Source organism: Rhinoderma darwinii, chromosome 7, assembly GCF_050947455.1.
Source record: "Rhinoderma darwinii isolate aRhiDar2 chromosome 7, aRhiDar2.hap1, whole genome shotgun sequence".
Taxonomy (NCBI): domain Eukaryota; kingdom Metazoa; phylum Chordata; class Amphibia; order Anura; family Rhinodermatidae; genus Rhinoderma; species Rhinoderma darwinii.
The window spans coordinates 5,158,751-5,171,833 of record NC_134693.1 but is presented as its reverse complement, the minus strand read 5'-3'; the positions used below and the strand labels follow the sequence as shown (position 1 = coordinate 5,171,833).

General features: G+C 39.9%; 1 protein-coding gene across 17 annotated transcripts in view; it reads left to right on the top strand.

The window, feature by feature from the left end:
• The window catches only part of PTPRF (protein tyrosine phosphatase receptor type F), a 717,955-nt gene that overhangs the window by 666,598 nt on the left and 38,274 nt on the right, over nt 1-13,083 (top strand). For all 17 annotated transcript variants that reach the window (XM_075832637.1, XM_075832636.1, XM_075832645.1 and 14 more), the window contains one exon: nt 707-895. In XM_075832637.1, the coding sequence (XP_075688752.1) occupies nt 707-895 (189 nt within the window). The remainder of the gene's footprint in view (nt 1-706; nt 896-13,083) is intronic.

The following is a 13,083-nucleotide window of genomic DNA, read 5'->3' as shown; positions in this document are numbered from 1 at the left end:
GGCACAGAAGCTTTTACTTCTGTCGTTTTTATTCTACCGCTTAGCCGATATGTTGATAATTTCTGCTATGTTAATGTCTTGAGTTGCCGCTGACCTATTCCTCCTCCTCCTCCTTCTTCTTCCTCTTTAAAAGACTTTACTTGTTACTACAAAAGGCAGTCAATTATTCAGTCCTGCGGGTGTTTGTAATAAAGTGTAAATATAACTCCGGAACGCATGATGGGTCTTTTCCTCATAAATCTTCTAGGAATAAGGTCAACTCTTTGTTGCTGGAAAAACTGTACAATGTAGCGGATCTGAGAAAAAGGAATAATACATTACAGTTACTGAGGCAATTGCGAAGTTATTGCGTAGTGATTATAAGAAGTCGCCGCCATTTGCACCAGACATGTAACGGATATGGCGTTCGTTGTTTTCCTGTACGAGTTGGATAGAAGAAATAATATACAAAACGCGTTACACTGTATTAATAGATGTATTGACCTTTGGTTCTTTGGGGTGGGGGTGTTACTATCACTTCTGCTCGTCTGTGGGAAGTGTATGGAGACGATGTATTCTATAATGTTATAGTTTAGAGCAGAACCATGGAGGGAGCTGATTAAACTGGTAGCAAGAATAGACCTGTGACTAGGCTTCATTATTGGTATCAATTATTATGAAAGGAAGACTCTACTTCTCTAACACGGTGGTCATTTCTGTTTTGCAGAAGAGCAGGTGCCCCATGGGATCCCCATTATTGATATGGGACCCCAGCTCAAGGTGGTGGAGAAGACACGGACAGCCACCATGCTCTGCGCTGCCAGCGGGAATCCAGATCCTGAGATCTCCTGGTACAAGGACTTCCTTCCCGTGGACACAGCCACCAGTAATGGAAGGATTAAGCAGCTTCGCTCAGGTATGACACATGGACTGTCCAATAACAATTGCTCCGGATATTTCATTTCTGTGAGTCGGGGATGAAGAATAAACTGCAGGGGACAATCTTCTGTTATAAGTGATGACTGCTGCTATTTATTTGGACGGTGTTCGGGTCACATGGGTTGGATTTTCTATGAATAATTCCGCAGCAAATCCGATCCACATAGAACTCCAGCCGAAAGTCCTCACTACATTGTGTTTAATTTAGTGCAGATTTTTGAGTAGATTTGCCGCTGCGGAAGTTTGAGGGGATAAATTTTTTTATTTATTATCATTGCTCACCCCCTCTGGTCTCCCATAGCGACGTGTCACTTGCTTTCTGTGCATTTGGCCTCCTAGGATAATGTTTCGTCCCATGTGACCGTTGCAGTCTTTGATTTTCCGTAGCAAAAATTGCAACGTTTGGTATTTGTTGCAGATTTTTACTTCCCCATTAATCTCAATGGGGATAATTCGCAACAAATATGCAACCCTTTCTTAAAGAGGCTCTGTCACCACATTATAAGTGGTCTATATTATACATGATGTGATCGGCGCTGTAATGTAAGTGGTCAGGATTCTGAATAGACATCACGTCCTGGCTGGAGGTAATGTATATTCATTGTCAGGACACTGCAGTAATGTTAGTGTGTTTATGTAGCTGCACATTGTGATAAAGCTATATCACTATGTGCTGTGTAAATGAATGGAGAGAAGTGTATGACGCTGATTGATCACTGATTGGTCAGCGTCATACACTCCTCTGTACAACGCCCACTTGGTCAAAAAGTAAAACACGCCCAGTTGTCCATTAAGAAACTCATTAGCATAAAGCTAAAGGTCATAACTCCGCCAAAAATGATCGTTTTTCTAAATAAAAAACACTGCTGTAATCTACATTACAGCGCCGATCACATCATGTACAAGAGAGGCCACTTATAATGTGGTGACAGAGCCTCTTTATTACTAGGACCACTGTTATCTACATTACAGCGCCAATCACATGATGTACAAGACAGGCCACTTATAATGTGGTGACAGAGACTCTTTAATGGAAATTGTAGCATGTGGATGAGATTTGTTAAAATCCCATCCTCTTAGCTGCTACTTTAATACGCTGTGTATTTTCCACCCACAAATCCTGATGGAAAGTCTGCAGCAATCCTGCTATGTGTGAACATAGCATTACTGAGCTTCTCCCACAGCAAGTTCATAAAAACAGAGTTACGTTTTTCTTCCCCATTTCCCCGGTGTACAGGACTATCGTATATTCAAAGCTTCTCCCCCAAAAAATATTAAACATAAGTCGGATTAGCGATCAGCTGCAGAAACAATGTCTGACTGTCTATGTAACGCATGGATGTGCCAGGTGAGGTCTGCCAGTGTTGGTGCCGCTCTTAGGGGGAAGCTCTCTATTCTTGTCTCATAGAGGAGGCGTCTGAGCAGGGGACCCCTCCCTGACATCCACTTACCATTGTGTTCATGAGACAGCCCCTTAGGCTAAGTGCATTTGTTTGGTTATCATTCACCTTTCCTAAAAATTCGATACAATGGCAGAAAAACGGTCATTGTTTGGAAATCTGTCTTGGTTCCCTGATCTGTAGGTTTGCGGAGCAGCTTCTTTCTTCCGTTGACAAACTTTATTACTGGTAAAGTCTGTGTAATTACTGAACTGATTCTGACAGGTAGATTGAGGCTCTGCCCCCAACCCCCGCTACGAAAAGAGCAGGGGGGTAAATTACAATTATAAATCCTGCACTTATTAAAAAATGGCTATGACCTTTCAGCTTCCCCCTCCCGCAAACAGGTCGTAATCTTGCTATGTTTCCACGTAAAGAAAATATCACCCGTATTAATTATGTTTAACAGCGTTCTGCAGCAGGATGCGAATGTGGGGAAGAAAGGGCAACGTTCCCATAAGAATCTGATATATCAAAACAATCGTTACAGCTGTGAAAGAGACGGTCGTGAGTAAGTGCAAGGGTCCGAGCCTGAGAACAGCCCACAATACATCCACCACTACAATATATTGTATCATTTTTGGAGCACGCGTGTTTGTGTAGAACGTCGCTGTTTCTAGGTTACTTTTGTGCGTCATTTTTTCCCTACACTGCAGGAGAGTTTGTTGAGATGAACTTTGAGAGGACCATCATTTTAGGGGTGCATGTGAGGTCAGAGGTTCTCGCTGTTTGTCAGAGTCTTTCGATTATTTAAATTATTGACGGATCCTGATTTAAGTTATTTAATGATATTTAACATTGATCACAAAATGTGCAGGACGCTGCCGGGGAGGGACCAGACTCTGCATCTTCATCAGGTGAAGGCTTTTACTCCACACACATCTCCCACATTTACGGCATAACACTACATACCTAGCGCACAGACGTCATACACTGAGATCCTGACACACTCAGAAGCAAAAGTATTATAGTAGATATATTCTTGTATATAGGGAGCAGTAATATAGTAGTTATATTCTTGAATATAGGGGGCAGTATTATAGTAGTTATATTCTTGTATATAGGGGGCAGTATTATAGTAGTTATATTCTTGTCTATAGGGGCAGTATTATAGTAGTTATATTCTTGTATATAGGGGGCAGTATTATAGTAGTTATATTCTTGTCTATAGGGGGCAGTATTATAGTAGTTATATTCTTGTATATAGAGACAGTATTATAGTAGTTATATTCTTGTATATAGGGGGCAGTATTATAGTAGTTATATTCTTGTATATAGGGGACAGTATTATAGTAGTTATATTCTTGTATATAGGGGGCAGTATTATAGTAGTTATATTCTTGTCTATAGGGGCAGTATTATAGTAGTTATATTCCTGTATATAGGGGGCAGTATTATAGTAGTTATATTCTTGTATATAGGGGCAGTATTATAGTAGTTATATTCATGTATATAGGAGAAGTATTATAGTAGTTATATTCTTGTATATAGGGAGCAGTCTTATAGTAGTTATATTCTTGTATATAGGAGCAGTATTATAGTAGTTATATTCTTGTATATAGGGGGCAGTATTATAGTAGTTATATTCTTGTATATAGGAGGCAGTATTATAGTAGTTATATTCTTGTATATAGTGGGCAGTATTATAGTAGTTATATTCTTGTATATAGGAGGCAGTATTATAGTAGTTATATTCTTGTATATAGGAGCAGTATTATAGTAGTTATATTCTTGTATATAGGGGGCAGTATTATAGTAGTTATATTCTTGTATATAGGGAGCAGTATTATAGTAGTTTTATTCTTGTATATAGGGAGCAGTATTATAGTAGTTATATTCTTGTATATAGGAGCAGTATTATAGTAGTTATATTCTTGTATATAGGAGCAGTATTATAGTAGTTATATTCTTGTATATAGGAGCAGTATTATAATAGTTATATTCTTGTATATAGGGGGCAGTATTATAGTAGTTATATTCTTGTATATAGGGCAGTATTATAGTAGTTAGGTTCTTATATATAGGGGCAGTATTATAGTAGTTATGTTCTTGTATATAGGGGCAGTATTATAGTAGTTATATACCTGTATATAGGAGCAGTATTATAGTAGTTATATTCTTGTATATAGGAGCAGTATTATAGTAGTTATATTCTTGTATATAGGGGCAGTATTATAGTAGTTATATTCTTGTACATAGGGGGCAGTATTATAGTAGTTATATTCTTGTATATAGGAGCAGTATTATAGTAGTTATATTATTGTATATAGGAGCAGTATTATAGTAGTTATATTCTTGTATATATAGCGGCAGTATTATAGTAGTTATATTCTTGTATATAGGAGCAGTATTATAGTAGTTATATTCTTGTATATAGGGATCAGTATTACAGTAGTTATATTCTTGTATATAGGAGCAGTATTATAGTAGTTATATTCTTGTATATAGGAGGCAGTATTATAGTAGTTATATTCTTGTATATAGGGGGCAGTATTATAGTAGTTATATTCTTGTATATAGGGGGCAGTATTATAGTAGTTATTTTCTTGTATATAGGGGGCAGTATTATAGTAGTTACTCTTGTATATGGGGGCAGTCATATAGTAGTTATATTCTTGTATATAGGAGCAGTATTATAGTAGTTATATTCTTGTATATAGGGGGCAGTATTATAGCAGTTATATTCTTGTATATAGGGGGCAGTATTATAGTAGTTATATTCTTGTATATAGGAGCAGTATTATAGTAGTTATATTCTTGTATATAGGGGCAGTATTATAGTGGTTATATTCTTGTATATAGGAGCAGTATTATAGTAGTTATATTCTTGTATATAGGGGGCAGTATTATAGTAGTTATATTCTTGTATATAGGGGCAGTATTATAGTAGTTATATTCTTGTATATAGGGGCAGTATTATAGTAGTTATATTCTTGTATATAGGAGGCAGTATTATAGTAGTTATATTCTTGTATATAGGCGCAGTATTATAGTAGTTATATTCTTGTATATAGGCGCAGTATTATAGTAGTTATATTCTTGTATATAGGAGCAGTATTATAGTAGTTATATTCTTGTATATAGGAGCAGTATTATAGTAGTTATATTCTTGTATATAGGGGGCAGTATTATAGTAGTTATATTCTTGTATATAGGGGCAGTATTATAGTAGTTATATTCTTGTATATAGGGGCAGTATTATAGTAGTTATATTCTTGTATATAGGAGGCAGTATTATAGTAGTTATATTCTTGTATATAGGAGCAGTATTATAGTAGTTATATTCTTGTATATAGGGGGCAGTCTTATAGTAGTTATATTCTTGTATATAGGGGCAGTATTATAGTAGTTATATTCTTGTATATAGGAGGCAGTATTATAGTAGTTATATTCTTGTATATAGGCGCAGTATTATAGTAGTTATATTCTTGTATATAGGCGCAGTATTATAGTAGTTATATTCTTGTATATAGGAGCAGTATTATAGTAGTTATATTCTTGTATATAGGAGGCAGTATTATAGTAGTTATATTCTTGTATATAGGCGCAGTATTATAGTAGTTATATTCTTGTATATAGGCGCAGTATTATAGTAGTTATATTCTTGTATATAGGAGCAGTATTATAGTAGTTATATTCTTGTATATAGGGGGCAGTATTATAGTAGTTATATTCTTGTATATAGGGGCAGTATTATAGTAGTTATATTCTTGTATATAGGGGCAGTATTATAGTAGTTATATTCTTGTATATAGGAGGCAGTATTATAGTAGTTATATTCTTGTATATAGGAGCAGTATTATAGTAGTTATATTCTTGTATACAGGGGCAGTATTATAGTAGTTATATTCTTGTATATAGGGGCAGTATTATAGTAGTTATATTCTTGTATATAGGGGGCAGTATTATAGTAGTTATATTCTTGTATATAGGGGGCAGTATTATAGTAGTTATATTCTTGTATATAGGATGCAGTATTATAGTAGTTATATTCTTGTATATAGGGGCAGTATTATAGTAGTTATATTCTTGTATATAGGAGCATCATTATAGTAGTTATATTCTTGTATATAGGGGCAGTATTATAGTAGTTATATTCTTGTATATAGGGGCAGTATTATAGTAGTTATATTCTTGTATATAGAAGCAGTATTATAGTAGTTATATTCTTGTATATAGGAGCAGTATTATAGTAGTTATATTCTTGTACACAGGGAGCACATAGGTGGCTGCATTATAATTGTTATGTAGTAAAGAGATTCATTGAACCTGCGTTCAGTCACTAGGCTGGTATTTGTGAGACCTGACATGTTCTGTAACTTGTTCCTTGTGAATAGACACTTCGTTCTTATAGTTTAGTCTTAAGAATTGCATCTTCCAATGATTGTACTTATACGCTGACAGAATTCCAGTACCATATAATGGTGCTCAGGCTCTTGTAATATTACACGTTATTAGCGCGTTGATTTTCCTGGATGAATATTGAAATAATTCTTCCTGGTTATATTGCACTTGACTCAACTCATAGTTCCCTTTTTCTGCATCTTTGCAATGAGCTTGTTGAGTTCCACTATCATTGAACAAAGGCCTTGGAAATATGACAAAGGATTGAGTGGGGAACACCAGGTTCTATAGACGCCTTTAAACCGCTCTAACCGCAGAAAAATGTACATAATGGTGAGAAGTCCTAATAATAGACATCGTGCGGCCAGTTAATGCATCAGTTCAAGTGTAATCAAATCAGTAATATACAGCAAGTACGTTCAGGCAGCACTAAAGAGGGTGCAGTGCGGAGGTGCTGACTATAGGAGGCGGTAACATCCTGGGAAAAGTGTGGGCTTGAGGGCGTGGTTCTTTCTTTAGAAATTCTCCTCATATTGACCCCATAATAAGCCAAAATGGCTTTTCTGCTCAGGTCCTCAGTGTTCTGCCGTGCGGTGCCACTGTGAGGCACCGTATTCTCCTCTAGAAGACAGAAACGTTGGAGCACGACACTACTGGGGGACTTATCAACTGGTGCACACCACTTTAGTGCCGTAAAATTGCAAATTTTGGTGCAGACCATACTTGCGCTAAAGTGTGACGTTTTTTCGTCTCACTGCTTTTCAAAAGTGGGTGTGGTTACCTGGTGCGGGCAGGGCGCATCTTAATAAATTTGCTGCATTTTACGTACTTTCGTTTATTACTGCTGTATAAAATGGGAGTCTTAATAAATTCACCCCTATGTTGTTACAGTATGGGGCCATAGCATTCTATAAGTGTCTATTTACAAATCTCCACTGCACAGATCTGAGATACAGCCGCATGTATGAGCCACAACTGTGTTTTTGCACATTGTTACTGGAGAAGAAAGCAAAAAACGCACGGCGCCACATAATGCAGATCACCAAAAGTAATGGAATAAAACAGAGGAAAGTCAATTGAACTCACCTCTTGGCGTTGCGCTAGCACCGGCACAATGCTATTGTAGACTTATAGTGGAACAGGTATCATTAGACCGCTGCCGCCAGATCCCATCCTGTAACTGGAGGTGGTTACCGCTGTAAAGTATTTGCAGGAAGAAAAAAATGAGTGGACCATAAATGGCGGTGCTGGTAATAAATGCGGCCTGATGAAGACGCTGGTTCAGCGTTGAAACGCGTAAGTCTTTTACAATAAATTATTTATTTTTCTATTTCAAAACACTGGAACTGCTTCTACCTTGATTACCAGCCGCGCCGTTTATGGTCCACTCATTTTTTCTTCCTGCAAATACTTTGCACATTGTAGGTTTTCGGGACTGATTCTTCACCTGTGAGAGCTTTTCGCCTGGAACGAGTGAATTATCGGCAGAACTACAATAAGCGCTGTCCCCGAGGAAAGAAAAACATTGATATTCTCTTGTGCAAACATTCCTGTTATCCCTCTAGGTGTGGATAGAAACAATTCAAGGGGGAATTCTGCACAGAGACCTGCAAAACTTTATGGTGGGCTCTATTCATGGAAGTCTCTGGTGGTATCGAGTCATCGTGGTGTCTGGTCAGAAACTGAAGCTCCATCGTTCTGCAACTTTCTAATAGTCTTTGTGTTCAATTCCTCACCACTATCAACATCTCTGCTTGCTTTCAACAAATGGAAACATTAATTGTTTACGTTCTAAAGACTGAAAACCGGTATAGAACTAAAGGCCCTTTTACACAGGCCAATGATTGGGCAAACGAGCGTTCATGAGAACGCTAGTTTCCAATCATTGCCCTGTGTAAACAGGGCAACGATCAGTCTATAAACGAGCAATCTACTGATTGTATAGTTTTAAATGCTGAAAATAACATCGTTGTTGGCAGCTCATCTTGGTGTGTAAACAGGGAGACGCGCTGCCGTCAAGATAGAAATGTATGGGGACGAACGATTATAGCAACCAGCGCTCGTCCCCATACACAGCTCCTTGTGAAAGGAGCAAACGATCGACAAGCTGTCTCGTTGATCGGCGCCCATTTTCACGGCCTACGTTGAGCTGTGTAAGGTTCCATGCACACAACCGTAGTTTTCTTCCATAATTACGAATGATGCATTCATTTCTATTGGCCACGGACAACTTTCCGTAAATGTATGGATGTGCCGTAGAAATGATACGCAAATTCTAGAACATGTCCAATTCTTGTCCGCAATTGCGGCCCGGACTCTCCATAGAAGTCTATGGGCGCTTGCATAATTGCGGACGGCTACGGATGTGCATCCCAAGGGATTACCCAAGATTCCGTAAATACCGATGCACTAGCGGACGGCGTATTTGCAGATGAGTTGCAGATGACTATGGATCTGTATTTGTGGACAGTAAAAACCACGCTCAGTCCTGCTTCCACAGCTGATAAGCTGTTACAATGTATCAGTGTAGATAATTAGCTTGAAGTCCATGAAAGAAGAGAGATGTGTTCTGCTGATGTGTTTAGCTCACAGAGGATTGCAGAACATTTCATTACATAATGATTGACCATTATTCACATAAGACTGGACGAGCCCTTTATTAAGCTTTAATCCTCATCTTAGGGGTTAACGATTATTTTACTTCATGAACTTAAGCCGTTATCTTTGCTCTTTCTGGATGGACACAATTTGGTCGCTGGGGGAGGGAATCTGGAAATGGAGATTTTTTTTTCTGCCGGAACTTTAATTCCTGAATGTAGCTGGTAGAAGAGCTTTGAAGTATTCAGGTTGCACATCCCAATTGTCTACATATTACTCCCAGTGCCCGTTGCGGGCTTCAGGGCATCAGATGTCTGATGGACTCTGTGAATCAATGTAAAGTGCTTTGATATTCTGCTTTCTTCTTTTGTCTTGTTTGTTTAACTCTCTGTGTCCTGAAATAACACAAATCATCCCGCAGTACAATAACACCCCTGCCAAAAACCCACAACTGTCTGAATGTCAGACGGCGGCACTAAAGGCTGCTGACCTTTAATACAAGCTGCCCGCTAATTCACACACAGAGATACAGAATCTTTCCCTGCATTGACACGAAGTCAGATTAATTACCTGCTGGTTGAGTGGACACACTGCTATTGTGAGCTGTTATCTGCCAAGCTCAGCTCTTCCTACAGCTCGTTGACCGGCGCTCGTTTTCTCCTTTCACAAGGAGCTATGTACAGTATTGGGATGAGCGCTCCTTACTATGATCGCTCGTCCCCATACATTTCCATCATGTCGGCAGCGCATCGTTATTTACACACGGAGATGTTCTGCCGACTATATTTTAGGCTGCAGAAACGATACGATCAGCCGATGAAGGAGCGTGTGCCCGATCATTGGCTCGTGTAAAAGGCCCCTATAGCGCACCTGAAAACTGCGTGTTCAGGAGGATTTCACTGTACAAAAAAAAAAGGGGCACAGATGACGTCAAATAGAAAGTGGATGAAATAATCCAGCATGATACGTTCCCGGACAGATCTACGTTCTATCGGTGAAGGTCGTCAAATCTCATCGTCCGCTCTTGAAATCTCATCGTCCGCTCTTGTTTTCATTCAGTTCTCCACCACCAGCATCTTCGCTCCTGTTTTTAATTTTAAAATGGAGTTCTCTTCAGAATTGAAGTATCCAACCCCAAGTCATATAGCGGCTTCCTATTCAAACCAATTAAGATGCAAATTTAGGTCCACAAAATGTCCATATGACAACACTGAACTTGACAGAAAGCAGAACAGGAAGTGTTATCATGGGATCTCCAGGACACGACTGCTGAAGGTATCGTTAGTATTAGTTATGTAGATGATACTAGAGATGGAAATCAGGCCCCATCAGTGGGAACGTATTTGGGCTGAAGGTCGTTGTCTGTATTCCATCCGTTCTCCTTTTCACGACACAAGTGCAGAATCTTCTCTTTCCCCTGAAATCTGACTGCAAATCAAAGCTTGATGAGATGACATATAAAATATTATCATGCGTGGCCCGTGCTTCACCTTCACCGCGCTGGCATCTCTCATAAACGATGGTTACCATGACCCGAGACAGCTGGAAATGCCTGTCTGCTGTCTGGACGAAAAGCCAATAAATTGGTTTTATTATAAATTCAGTCATGAAACTCTAAAAGATCCGGACAGTGAAAACGAACACATGTTGTGGGTCGTGGATCAACGGTTGTGTGTACGGTGCTCGTTTTCCTTCTTAGTTTTCCAATGTAAAACTAAAACTGGGGGAAGTCTTTACTACGAACTACTAATGGGGCAAATTAATCTAACCTTTTGGGCCCCCATGCAAAAACTGTACCAGCCTCTGCCCAAATAGCAATACCCAATTACATTACCGCCACCCTCACCCGTGGCTTGGGTGTGACTGTAACCTCTGCACTTCTTACAGCTCCACGCCGGACAGACTGGCACGAGAGTCCCACTGGGTTCTAGTCACCAGTGGTGTCTTATAAAAACACCCATCAGATTGGTTCAGGAATTGCGACCGCAATAACACAGGGACCTTGCAGATCAAAGTGCAATGTGGGGGTGAATGTGATCCCTGCCCATCCAGAGTGGGCATAGATCAACACGGCGGTTTTTGCTGCAGGTGTGTATATTTTTGCAATAACTTTTACACAAAATAGCCTTTCATAGTATGTGGACTACTCCCTCTAATACATATCTGCGGTGGGAGAGATGGGCAGAGCCGGGCCCTTATGACTCATTAAATAAGTGCCGGTTGCCAGTAACTATATTATCAGTGGCAGATATCCAACCACCGGACTGTGAGCCCTGATCCTGCCAGGTTGAAGGGGTAAATTGTAATTTTGGAGGTGCATGGGTTAAAAAAATGTGCATTTGGATGGGATGCGTGGCACAGGGAATTGTGGGGGAATTTGGCTCATTTAATGAGAGGAAAGGCTCAATCGTATTGTCTCCATGACGACTGCATTTCATTCCCGTTCTCCTTGTGCGAGGAATCTGCTGGAGAAAGTTTGATATTGCTTTGGCAGAGCAAATATTGTCCTGGCTGCGCCGGAAATCCCAGGCACCGTGTGTGATATTAGAGTGACTCACAGGGGGGTCTCCAAAGAGGACGACTTCAGACTGTTCACTTCTTGTATTAAGAAATGTGCCTCTGTTTTTTTCACTAAAATTAAAAATTTAATTTCAGGTAAAGTTGCAGCCAGAACCGGTGTCTGTGTGAGGGGCACAAACTAAACCACTAACAGCCTGGTCCGCAGATCGCCCTCCAGAGGGTTATTCAATGACATGGTGTGGAGAAAACAGATGTGCTGTAACCCATAGCAACCTACCCAGGGGAACAACGTCAGGGCCCCTGGGATCCACATGTTTTACCAGTGATGATTGCTCCCACACACCCTGATATTAGTCGTGTTCAGGTCTCCGGCTGCTCCACCTGCAGTGATACCGGGCTGGATGTCCCTACCCCGTCATATATGATAATTCACTTATTGAAAGGGAACAAGCAGTAACCATGAACTACCCCGCAGAGAAAACGATCCAATGATTAGCAGTTCCTGCTGCCACGGCGATCAACATATTGATCACCTGCAGAGAACGCGTCCAATGGATCCAATCAATGCAACAGATTGTGTGAATGAAGCACTAGGGGCCATTAAAATAAAAAATAGCTGTTGTCCTGTTTTTTAGGACCACAATGCCTTGCAGCAAGATGCTACATGTAAAGATCTCTCACCTGGGCAGGTCCTCTATGTGACTAGTCCCGTGGCTATAAGTTGATGCCAGAGCAGATTTTAGCAGAGCAATAAATTAGCAAAAATCACTTGGGCTATAGGCTTAATTTATGGCTGGCCGAATGACAGTGATAACCTCTCTGGGCATTACAAAATGGCTGCCACCTTTCAGCCCAACTCCTCCCCAACACCCATTTAAAGGTAAACTCCCAATTATTTAAACTAAAAAATGAACGGTTCTCCACTGACAGCTGGGACCGGATTATTCTCAGGATCAATGGAAGACCCAGGGGCCAGACCTCCCCCATCAGAGTTTTGACATCTTCTGATGACATTTGGGGGAAAATTTTAACTTTTTAAACGTCAAGGAATCCCCATTCCATGTGTGAGCTCCGCACCGTGTTATTGGATAAGCTTAACACTCCACTTAACACTCCAGTCCTATTTATTCCATGTAATACCTGTTGCTTTAATGATCCTGTTTGAGAACTCTAATGATAACCTCTGTATTGGCACGTGACGCAGGTGGTGCAGACTGGCACTGTGTTTATGGAGAGGTTAATCAGTCCCCACCCCATCCTCTGT